The following is a 12,754-nucleotide window of genomic DNA, read 5'->3' as shown; positions in this document are numbered from 1 at the left end:
ACAGATTATGTTGCTTAAGGGGGAAAAATTAATCTAGTGTATTTCTACAGTAAGCACAGATAATCATACACTTAGTTCTCTTGTCAGTCAAAATAGGGGGGAGAAATCTATCAAGCACAGAGCTTAGGTTAATTGTATTTCTTCCATGTTAACTGCCCCAAATAACCACAACCCACCAAATATAATTATATCTAAAGTAATTAATTTTCAAATGATCCTTTTAGATATCACACACACACACAAAAGGCACAAGCATTCTAATGTACTCTAATGAGCAGTTCAACAACCTGACATGGGTCTCAAAGACTGACTAGAAGATGAAGGAGGAACACTTGATAAAGAAGAAATATGACAAGAGAAAATAGCCTAGAGAATACTACCAAATTTTCATCTTTATTCTCAAACTCTCTCCCTACAAGACACAGATAAATATTTCTAACAGCCTTCTGAAAATTTCCATCTAGATATTCCATAGATATTGAAATCTAACTTGTCCAGAGAGGACTGTAATAGTTTGTCTTCAAACCTACTCTTTAATATTCCCCCCAGTTAACAATTCCTATTTTATTTGCTGGTAAAAAATGTACCCCATCTCCCAATCTAGCAAATTTAGTCATCCTCAACAACTCCTTTTTCATACGCCACACTTCCAGTTTGATCACAAAGTTAACAGATTTTTGTCGCAGAAATGTTGGTTAATTCCACCCCTAATTTTTATCTATCTTGTCTTAAAAATCGTACTTATTATCTATAATTGCCATTTAGGTATTTACAGTCTCTGAGTTCAATATCCCAGTTCATTCATCCAATGGATGCCAGAACACTGTATCTAAACAACAAATATCTAATATCTCTTCTCTACCTAAGAACTTCTTTAGCCATGCTACCGAAAGCATTGCTTCTCTAAGCCTGGACCCTGGATCACCAACACCAACATCCCCTAGAAATCTGTTAGAAATGCAAATTCTTGGGCTCCACCCAGATCTAAGGAATCAGAAACTCAGGGGATAGGTCCCAGCAATCTGTTTTAGTAAGCTATTTAGGTGATAAATTTTGAGAACCACTGACCAATGACTTAAATATTTTTTAATGAAGAGGTGACTGAGAAGTGTATCAAATATTATCATTTAACTTCCTTTTTAATTATTTAAAAACTATTTTTTAAACTGTAATATAAATGGCAAACATTAAATTGTCCTCTATTATGTTATTTTGGGTAAACATTAAAAGAAGACTTTGCCTGCTACCTCAGTGCACAAAATGGCACCATGTGCTAATAAAAGGTGTAGCTCTGTTTCATATGTGTTTGTTTAAATTCAAGCCAGCAAGTATATGCTCAAGTAAAGTTTTACAAAGACATTATGTACTTGAATGCAGAGTTCAATTAGTTGCAGGTAAGGCTCTGGTTCAACTGTTTGGCCCTTCCTCTCTTAAACAGATTAAGAGTTTACTATGAAATTTGCATATTTCTTCTCTAATTGTATTTGTGATAAAGTTAATCTCATTTGGGATATAAAGTTATACTTTTTCCAGTATAGGAAATGAAACAATTATCTCTAAAACTAGAAATGAAACCGGCTGAAAACAGGAAATAACAAATTTAAAATGGATATATTGTTACTTATTTGACTTAAGATATATTAAGTCTTACTATTAATTATTACCTTTTGAGTTTTCAACATATATTGACCATAGTGGCAACTATGTTCAAAATGAAATAAATATGCTGGAAGCTCTCAGGAATAGTCACTCAAGGCTAAAATATAATGATAGTCATCTATCATTAAGACTTACATTGTAGTGATAAAAACTGACAAATTTTCATTGATTTTTTATAACAAAGTTTGGCAAAATAGTGATATGGTTGCTGACAAGTTCCATAATTTTGCAGTAAAACATACAGTGACTGAAGTTATTGCAAATCTAATGATTAAAATGTAATCAGAATAAAGTTATCACCTATGAACAAAAGCATACACAATTAGGGAAAACCTTATCAAATCTTGCATTATTGATACTGCAACAAATGTTAAATGAGTGAGCTGTTGTCAAAAAACTGAAACAAAATATTGGTACATATCTGAAAATGTAATACAAAAAATATTCATCACATATATCTAGTTAATTCAAATGTTGAGATTAGGTAAGATCTTTCCAATTTAACTCAATGAGAATATATATGGGTCAAATCTCTACATTTGCTTTTGCACAAGTTTTTTAACTAGGTAACAGAAATCGTAATACAATACACAATGGAGAAGAAAATGTTAATGTCTAAATCAATTTTTAACACACCATTAACTAAACTGTCAGAAATGTTAAGACAACTATATTGAGGCAAATAGATAACATAAAAAATCGCAGGAATGATAGCTCCTATAAAAGTTGTTGCCAGATTTCATCAAGTAGTAATTATACACTAATAAGGATTAGATATTTAGATATTTAGATATTTAAAAATAGTTTTGGATAATCACATTTAAACTATCCTTTACACTGAAGTTGTTGGGAATTTTTTTCTGAGCTAATTGTAAGGTTAAGAACAGAAAATTTCAAAGTTCATTTTTCATACCAAACTTAGCTGAGTGTCCTGAATCAAGGTATAAATATTCTTCGAAAAACAAGAAACACTTTCTAAATGTAATTTTTAAAAACTCTGAGAAGTATCTTTCAAATATAAGTAACTAGGGAAAACCAATTTGGTTATCTAGCTCTTTAAAAAGCTAAAGCAATTCAATTTGACAATACAGTCACAATATTACCAAGCTTATAATGCAAATAAGTTTTCAGAAATGAAATTGATTCTTACAGTTAAGACTCATCATGCAAGGAAAACAAATCAACTGTTCTGAAATTTTAACAGAATCAGCAGAAAAGTATGAGTTTTAAAAATGTTATCAATAAATATCTCAGAATGATACAAGATTTTATCATCAAACAATGAAAAAATGAAATGACTGATGAATCGATTCTGTCACTTACCCTCAAATGAAACATTTATTCTTTCATTATCAACTTTGACAAAAATCTTAATATTTCTCTTTTTGGTCTGGATCAGTTTATTTGAAGAATATCCTGAGAAGGCCAAATGACTTAAAAACATTACAATTTGCCACTATTTATTTGTATGAACCAGAATTTTCTACATATAATGCAATAAAAATAAGATACAGAAATATAGTGGATGCTGAAGCTGATATAAAATAGTAACTTTCAAGCATAGCTGCTAATTTAAATTCCCACTATACCATTGATTGACTTTATTTGAAAAATGCTGTAAGTATAAAATTATAGGACAGTTATACAATAAAATGCTACTTTTATTTGTTGAACAACGTTATATTATAAAACAAACATTCTTCACAAATTAGAAAGTTTGAAATCTAAGATAATAAATCAAAAATTCTAATCAAGGCATAACCTAGCTAGCCGTAACTAGCTTTCAGCTTAATTTTCCACCAGGCACACTTCTTTCCTCCAGCAATATCAAATGCTATGCATTCCCAGAATACATTATTTTAAGCCTTTGTTTATTCTCTTATCTCAGCCAGAAATGCCCCTCTCCTAATTCTTCTTCTGGCAAATTTTTATTTTACTTTTAACCCTCAATAAAATGTTGCTCCTTAGACTCAAGATAGGATTAACCACTTTCTCTTCTATACTCCGTTACAGTATTTATCAAATATTATTATAATTATCTACTTAAACATATTGATTCTCAAAATAAATTGTCTTCCTAAATCTTTGGAACCCAGAATCCAAGTTATATCCATTTCTCTGTTCTTTTTTCCTGTTCTTAATTCAGAACCTAAAGTTGGAATGCATATAAAAATAAATAATAAAAATAGTAAGTAGAAAAACAAAAGAAAACAAAGTAGACTCTTAACTGGCTAAGGGAAGTTCCTATAAATTAGTCATTGAACAAAAATAGAATGGCACAGTCCTCTAGCTCATGCTACTTAAAAACGTGGTCTATTCACAAGCAGTAGTCTACAAACTATCAATCTGTGATGAAATTAAATATAAAAATTAGGATTAAGCATTTAGAAACTTTTAAAGGAATTTAACAGTGAATTTTACTTCTGTTGAATTCATTTGTTATCATTTTAATTTCATTTTTCTAGAAATCATTTTTAAATATTCTTAATAAGTTTCACACTGTAACAGATTGGAAATTAAAAAAAGAAAAATAAGAGGGTCCTTTATAGACAGCTGGAGATAGACTATGGAAGACAGAAAGATGAGTATGATCTTGACTCTTTTTAAAAAAGAGTTTGGTTTCAAAGGAAGAATATGATATTTACATAAATCTTTGTAACATGTATCAATATAATTATACATATTTCTCAAAGTTCACACTATCTTTGACACTTTTAAAAACACATCTATTGATAGAATTATAAGTGTATATGGAAACACGTGCATATATAGCATTTCTTTCTAAACTTATTTATATGAAGGCCAGATTTCAAGTTAAAACTACGGCCTGTTTCTGTCACTGCTTATCAGACACAATGGTATAGGGGGCCATCCATCTTTGACTGACTCCATACAGAACTAACTTACTCCCTGATAACATTATTCAACTCTCTACATCCCTCTGCCTGACTCACCTAATCACAAAACCCTGGAAACATATAAAAGCAAGATGACTACACAGTTTTTTTTCCCCAAAAACTCTCTTTGCAGTATTTTTATTCCTATCAAGAGAGATTAACTTACGTTCTCAATCTTTTGCACTAAGTGTTGGCAAACTTTTTCTATAAAGGGCTAGACAGTAAGCATTTTAGGATTTGTGGGCTATGTGGTCTGTTACAGCTATTCAACCCTGTTGTTGTAGCAAGAAAGTAGCCATAGACAGTATGTAAACAAATGAATATGGCTGTATTCCAAAAAAATTTTACTTACAAAAACAGGTAGCAGGCTTATGGATTTCGCCCAGGGACCATAACATGCACGCCCCTGTTCTACATCACAGATATAACTCTAAAATGCAGCCATTAAGGACCTATTGGACCTATTGCACAGTAGATGATCAAAAGTTACATAATTCTTGTTGACATTTATCATCAGCTTTTAAAGTGTTAAAGACTGAGAGATTCACCAATATTCAAATTCATGGAAGATGAGACACTATTTCTCAAAAAAATCAGATTATACTGAAAAATCTTTTATGCCTTGTCTTTATTGGCAAGTGTCTAAGGAAACTATAAGCCTTTCATACTATTATTAGATAGCAACATTCCCACAGGCTATAGAAAACAAAAATACAGATCTATTTACACTAGTTGCCACAATCACTACAACAAATGATGTATATGCAAAATCCCCAAGGAGCAGCCCCTTTTAAATGAGCCACAACATGGCTCAAATAGTCATAATATAACAAACAAAACTAACGACAATTCCAAGTATGATGTTCTTGGTTCAACTCACATCTGTTGAGCATCTTCAAAATATAGGGCACTTATTTACATTTGTAACAAACCTGGTTGTAGATTTATTTCATCTTTGTTGTTTAAAGTTGGATGTGACCACCCCTTTCCCTCAAAGGATGAGATACAAAGCACATTAAAGGTCACTGTAAAACTGAAGTTAAATCCTAACCTTTCCCTTTTCACTTAATTTCCACTCTCCCTAGTGGAATATGTTTCTATGAGCAATGCTCCCCATTCTAGAACTCTTTTCCCCAGAACACAAGAATTGCTGACCTTTTAAATTTCTAAGGGTTCTCTTAATGTTAGATTTGAAACATCTTCATATAACTCAAAAATTCTTTTTGCTTTATACTAATGTCTCAAAAATGTCTCCTAAGATTCAACAATATTTTTATGGAGATAGCTCAAAAATAACTATTTCACAATCCTCTCTAAACTATTAAGTGGTTAGTTTTGTATAATACTGATTCTCACAGTATTATCATCAGACCTTGTATGGCCTTTGAGGAGTGAGAATAAAGAAAATAAAAAGAGCCTTAAAAGAATATCAGTGGGTAATCTCATGGGGAAACACACTGAAACAATAATGACAAAGCAGTATATAATATTATTCCGGTAAAACAATATCTATGAGAGAGATATGCCCCTAGAAAAGTGCTTAGGACATATTTGGATATTCACTGGCTCCTAAAATCTGAGATGTAAAAAATTAATGTCATCAGAATGTTTAAATATTATTTTCTTTCTCTTTTTTTCCTTTCCTGTCAATGATTCTTCATATTTCCCAGACTTAAAATCCTGAAGTTATTCCTGATTACTTTCCATGTTGCTTGAAATTTCAATCGTGAATTCCTTATGATTCTTTTTTGGTTTCTTATATACCATTTCCAGTCACTACCCTTAACATATACAGAATATGCTGAAGCTTTCTACCTATTTTTTTCTACTCAGACTGTCCTATTCTTCTATACATTTAAGTATTCTCCAAACACTGATCTTACTTCTCAAATGTATGTATATAAAATATAGTCTGCTCAAAGGACAGTTTAACTACTGTCTCAGCACTTTGGAAGGCCGAGGCGGACAGATCACGAGGTCAGGAGTTCAAGACCAGCCTGGCCAATATGGTGAAACCCCATCTCTACTAAAAACACAAAAATTAGCCAGGCGTGGTGGCAGGTGTCTGTAATCCTAGCTACTTGGGAGGCTGAGGCAGGAGAGTCGCTTGAAACTGGAAGGCAGAGGTTGCAGTGAGCTGAGATTGCGTCACTGCATTTCAGAAAGAGTGAAACTCCATCTCAATAATAATAATAATGATAATAATGAAATATTTTAAAGTTTAAAAAGGAGGTATAAGTTTTATAGTAAAAATAGGATTTAAATAATTAATAAAGGATAATAAAGGATAAAAAGATTCACATACAGAAATATAACAGAAATGGAAAATAAATCCAAGAAAGAGGCACATTCTACAAGGGAAAACTTATATTATGCATCTACTAAAGAAAGGCAGAGAAGGAAAACCAGAAAGTAGAAGGATTTATGTTTGCTCCAATGAGTGACATAGCTGTTGTTATTATCGAGGCCCAGGATGAAATATAAAAGTCATCAGGAAAGTATACTCACATAAGTTAGAGGAAAAATCAAGATTGGGCCTAAATGAGGAAGAAATATCAGTGGAGATAAAACCAAGTAATTTGAATGCTGTCTAAATAGTGTTCTATAGAGAGTGAATTTCTGACCCGGGCCTACCTAGGCAACAAAGTTGCCAGTGTTAACCTTACAACACATCAGTGATTCTACCACTGGAGGGAGTCTGGTCACATATCCTTTGATGTAACTTTCACTCTAGTAACTTTCTGGTCTTCCCTGGGAATGAATTAGAACCCTACCAAGAATATGAATTGGTTTAACACAATCTGATGGGTTTCAAATTTTTTATTTCTTTCAGTTTTTATTTTATTTTTATTTTGTTTCATACTCACTAATATCTCTATAGTCATATTTGGGTCAAAGAAATTAATCTACACGCTACATGTCCTAGTATGTATCTATCCTTGGAAAAAGTTAACAAAGAAAAACATTGTAAATTAAGAACAGAGAAGGGCTCTAAGGAAAATACCTAAACAAAGCAACCATCAAGGTTACAAGGCACATGAAAAATAGTGAACGGCAGATTTGAACTAGAAACTAAAAACAATTTTTAGGGCTAAGGTGATAAAGATATTACTGATAGGATGCTGAAGAGAAGTAAAAGATAAGAGTACTGTAACTGTGATTTCAAAATTTACTAGTCTTTAAAATTCAGAATTTATAGATTCTAGTAATTACTCATTAAGTTGAAGTGATTTACTAACTAAATAACATGTAACTGAAATTAAGAAAAACAACAAGGACCTAGACACTGGCAAAAAAAGAAATTTTAAAAAGCAGTGGTTCAATTCAAGAAGTTATGTGGACAACATTCCATTCACAATAATAATTATTACTCTCTATTTTGTGTTAATATCAAGACTGGTAAATTCTATGAAAGTAATACTTTATTTACTTATTTAAACAATCTTACAGAATTGGTATTATTATACCCACTTTACATAAGAAAGATTGAGGCTAAAACAAGTTAAGTAATTTAAGGTTACACGGCATTCAAGAGCCAATATTCTAACAAGGGTGGTCTGATCTAAAATGGTATTATCACTATGCTATACTGCATGTCACTGAGACTGAGTAATGACCACCTTACATTCTTGTAATAAAGACTATTAAAGGTAACAGTTACGGGTACTCCTCTTAGATGTCTGCTTCAGAAAATGTCATTACGGATTATCTAATATCACCGTGCTACTAAGCATTTGTTACTTTTATTTCCAAAGTTAAAATTTGTTTAATTCACATGCCAATAACATAAATGAGGTCTTAACTGACTCACAATTTAAATAAAGTTGATAAACTCAACATTCAAAGAAATTTATCTTTTTAAATATGTAAAAGAAATAAAATCCTTTTTTTCCTCCATTTTTTCCACGTAAGTATTGTTAGAGACAAAGACAAGGAAATCTGTCAGCTTCTGTGTAATTTCTTTCCAATGTGTTTCCTTGTTGACTACATCATAAACCCTGTGGTTTATATCATATCTGGGCAGTCATAAAGTGCCCTACTCATAGAAATAATATTTGTTAAAGCTACAAGCCTTGAGGGTAGATTTAAATGTTTTAAAACAAATTAATTATGTATTTTCTTCCTTACTATAACAAAGCTGGAGGGAGCTTAGATACATGTAAGGCAACATGTAGATAAATCTTTCCTGTTTAACAAGGAAGAAAAAGCATATACATATATATATATAAAATATACATTATATGTGTGTGTATATATATGATTAAAAGATGAAAAGCACAAGTAATATAAAATTCTGTGTGTGGGGTGGGAGCTGTTTTGTCTCGTCACAGGTCAGTGAAGGTCTGAAGTACCTATCAAACTGTAAATGGGCTCCCATATTATTAATGTTTCCAAGCAAGAAATTTTCTCTTTCATTTTATTTGAAAAGTCATAATAAAAGTACATCATGTATGCAATTTGAGTATACTTCAGCACAGCAGAGATGGAGAAACAAAAATACTCTTCTACTTGCAATAGGAATAGAAACCTCTAGATTTACAGTATATTTTCAGAGTAACACTCAGGCAAGGACCAGGTGCTGGCAAACAAAGTACACATGCCTAGGAAAGACTATCCATGAGGTAGTGTGTGTGTGTATGTGTGTGTGTCTGTGTGTGTGTAACTGTCTTGCTTAACTGAAAAGCCAATTATATGACCATGTGGACTCTAACCCATATTCTTCAGAAACTATTAAATATTTTTAGAAACTATGAAAAAAATTGAGTTATTATTGATAATGTAATCATCAATTCATAGGAAAATAGGCAAGTAACAGACAAAAACAAAAAAAAAACCCCAACGAAACATGAGAGAGATACACAGTTATGTTCACCAGCAGGCATAACTCTTGGTTGATACAGTATGAAAATATTATAAAATTAAAAACATCTCTGATTGGAGAAGGTAAAAGAAAATTTACATTTAACAATCATACTATGCTTTCCCCTATTCTATTTTATTCCACTTCCAGGGAATTAATGTTTCTCTCATTTTCTTTCATCACCAAATTAACAGTAGATTCAAATAAAGTGAGAAAAGAGCAAATAAAACAAATGTATTCTATCATAAATTATGAAATATGGCTCTTATTAGGTACTTAAACACATAAATAGCTCTTCTGTCCCATATTCTGCCACATCCTTTTCTATGTTACATATTTATAGAAGTAAAATAATGAGACTTGAGAGGAAAGAAAGTGAAAGGAGGGAAGCAAAGGGAGTAGAAAGCATCAGCTGAAAATTTCTCAGTGTAGAATGATGCTAAATAATGTCTGTTTGACAAATTTAATGCAACATTTCGTACATTGTTCTATTAAAAACAAACATTATTCCCCCTAAATTATTCATATGAAGCCAAGTTAGTATTTTTGGAATTGACATGTAAGATAGGATAACAAAATAAGTTAAGCATTTAACAACATCTCTAAACAAAGTATTTCCAAATTTTATACATCTTCTAGTAGAAGAGTTAGCTCTTTGTATTTGTTGGTATATGCTATTTTATAAAATAAAACCCTAGTTAATTAGTCTACGTTAAATTACTTGGAAGTCTGCAAATAGTAATTTTCATAGATGTTGCTTAGTGCCAGCACCCTCCCCAAAATTAAATGTTACATAATTTGTTCATTTTGCGGGATTCCTAATTTGAAAAGAAACAACTAAAAAATAATATCAGAATAAAATAGCTACTCCTCTAGGGGATCACAATAAACACAGCATTAATTTTTGCACTCTGTTAACTCTGTGAACTTCATAAAAAAGTTTAAATTTTCCCTAATATCTTTGAAACACGTGGTAAATGCAGTTTTAAGTATTGAAATTACTGGGTTCTGAAAAGCAACAATGAATGCCTAGTTCCAATGAGTACAAGAATGAGCTTTTGCTATATCATTGCAATAAATAAAAATGAAGTCTACTTTTATTATTCTTGTGTTTCTCTCAAACCAATCTAAGAAAATAAAAATATTTACAACTTGCAATGGTTAATTACCAAAAGTCATTTAATAAAAGTATCGACTAAAATCCAAATTACTTCCTATGTGTTATTAAAAATAATCTTTATAGTCTATAATCATGCAAGCTTACATATGGAATACCAAAATGATAAATTTTTTTAGATACCATAAATACGTGCACTTACTACCACGGTGACCAAAACAGTCTAAGAATAAAGGAAATACAAGCTGCCTTTGCAAGTGTATTTATTTATTCATATACTACACCTGTTTCAGAAATTAAAGTGGTTTTGGTTTCAAAAAGTTTGAATTCTGGTTTCAAAATTATTAAATATAAACTTATATTAATAAATATAAAATTTATTAATAAACAAATTCGGTGCTCGGTGCTCGCTTGATATAAACGTGCTGAATAGCAATGACCAACCAAGTGATTACCATTTAAATGACTTTGGAAACAAGACCTCTGCTCCCTATTTGGATTACGCTGATAAATTTTATGACCTTACTGTGAGCGTATTAGCATCTGTACATAACTTTGGTTAAAGAAATGTTTTACAATCATTACCTTCATATACAGTTAAACATTAATTTCATTTATAGTCAAAAGTATTCGGGGCCCTCTTGACAACATGTGCACTGTGTTTCCTTTGTCAGATGTAGAATTTTACAGTCATTCGGCCAATCAATTACTAATCAGACGATTTCTTTACAAATGAAGTTTTGTTCCACATTACTGAAACAGCAGACTCTAGTCCAACTAACCCAGAAGCGCTGTAACTAACCCCACTGCACACAGCACTAGCTTATGTCTTCAACGCTCAGACCTGTATTCAATCAATTTCCTTCTACAGGAGCCTGTCAACTTCAACAACAGAATAAACGATATAATATCAACACGCAATGGTACGCACTCGCCACATAGTCTGAATCACAGCACATATATTAGGCCAATATTTTCGACAGTCTGACTCAGAGCCCAAGAACCACGAAGATTGTGTCTGTCCTTGGTGCTGAAATGCACCGTTTTTCTGCGCCCTCACTGAAAAACTGTCATCCTAATCCCAATCCAAGAGTCTAAAAAGACTTGTTAATGTGAGGAGTCTGACGATGGGAGGTTTAAAAAAGAAAATAAGTTTCTGGAAGAGAATGCTAACTAGTGTGTGTGTGCTGGGGGAAGGGGGTTGCTAGAAACATCCCGAGGGCATTTCCCCTTCAGTGCCCGGCGACCCAGGAAATTCGGACTGCGGCAAAGATCGGAAACGCCTCGTCGGGGAAGGAGCCGCGAGCGGGAACGTCGCCCTCGTCCGGGCCAGGCGGGCGAAGCGGCGAAGGGCGCCACGGTTGTGGACGGCGACTTTCCGCGCCAAGGCGCAAGCCCCGGGGTCCTTTTGTTTCTGGGGTGAGGGGAGGGCTGTGGGCGGAGGGTAGCCCATATCTGCATTTATTTGCACAGAAGGGACAACAAAAGACCCTGCCGCCCTGGAGAGCGGCGTCGGCGGAGCCAGAGTGGCCCCGGCGCCTCGGCGCGGACTCGGTCCCTTTGCTCGCGGTCCCGGCCGCTCTTACCGTCCCGGTCGCACAGCTGAATGGCCTCCAGGCTGAGGTTTTTGATCACCTCCTCACAGGGGCTGGTGGGGCTGTTGAGGGCATGATCCAGGCGCGGAACCTCCATTTTTCCAACCCCCTTCTGAAGCCCGCCTGCTTCGTATCCAGGCTCTCTCTGCCGGCCGGGTGGGCAAGAAGGGCGGGAAAGGGAGGGGGAGTGGCAGAGGGAGGGAAGGAGGTCTGGGACGCGGTGATGCGGCGCCGAGGCTGAGGCGCCGGGCTGGAGAGCCGCCGCGAAGGCGACGGCTGTGGCAGAAGATCCGGGGAGTGTGCGGCTCTGAGAGACCGAGCAGGACCTGGCGCGAGGACTGGAGGCGCGCGCTCCCGGCGGGGAGGGGACGCAGCGCGCGGGGAACGTGAGGGAGAGGGCACGACGCGCGCACGCGCGAGGGAGAACGCGCCCACCTGCTGGCGCGCGACGGCCCCTCCCCCGCCCTTCTGCGCGCACGCGCCCCCACCTGCCCTCGAGCCACCAGCAAGGCAACCTCGCTCGTGAGGCGTCGGGCGACCAAGCGCGCAGGAACGGTGGGCGCTGTACGCCGCCCGGCTGCCTTTCCCTCTCTCCTAGTTATAGCCATTTGGCGTCTTCTGTCTG

The 12,754-nt window shown here is 34.7% G+C and overlaps 1 protein-coding gene across 2 annotated transcripts in view; it reads right to left on the bottom strand.

The window, feature by feature from the left end:
- Positions 1-12,493, bottom strand: part of LOC105466191 (phytanoyl-CoA 2-hydroxylase interacting protein like) — a 64,362-nt gene extending 51,869 nt beyond the window's left edge. The window contains exon 1 of one of the 2 annotated variants that reach the window (XM_011715215.3): positions 12,121-12,493. In XM_011715215.3, coding sequence (XP_011713517.1) covers positions 12,121-12,226 — 106 coding nt within the window. In that variant the 5' untranslated portion in view covers positions 12,227-12,493. Of the gene's footprint in view, positions 1-5,488; positions 5,619-12,120 lie in introns of those variants that run through there. The other variant, XM_011715216.3, reaches the window with a different exon arrangement.
- Positions 12,494-12,754: the final 261 nt, after the last annotated feature.

Source organism: Macaca nemestrina, chromosome 9 (assembly GCF_043159975.1).
Source record: "Macaca nemestrina isolate mMacNem1 chromosome 9, mMacNem.hap1, whole genome shotgun sequence".
NCBI lineage: Eukaryota > Metazoa > Chordata > Mammalia > Primates > Cercopithecidae > Macaca > Macaca nemestrina.
Note: the sequence above shows the minus strand (reverse complement) of the source record. Positions and strands in the feature narration are given on the sequence as shown.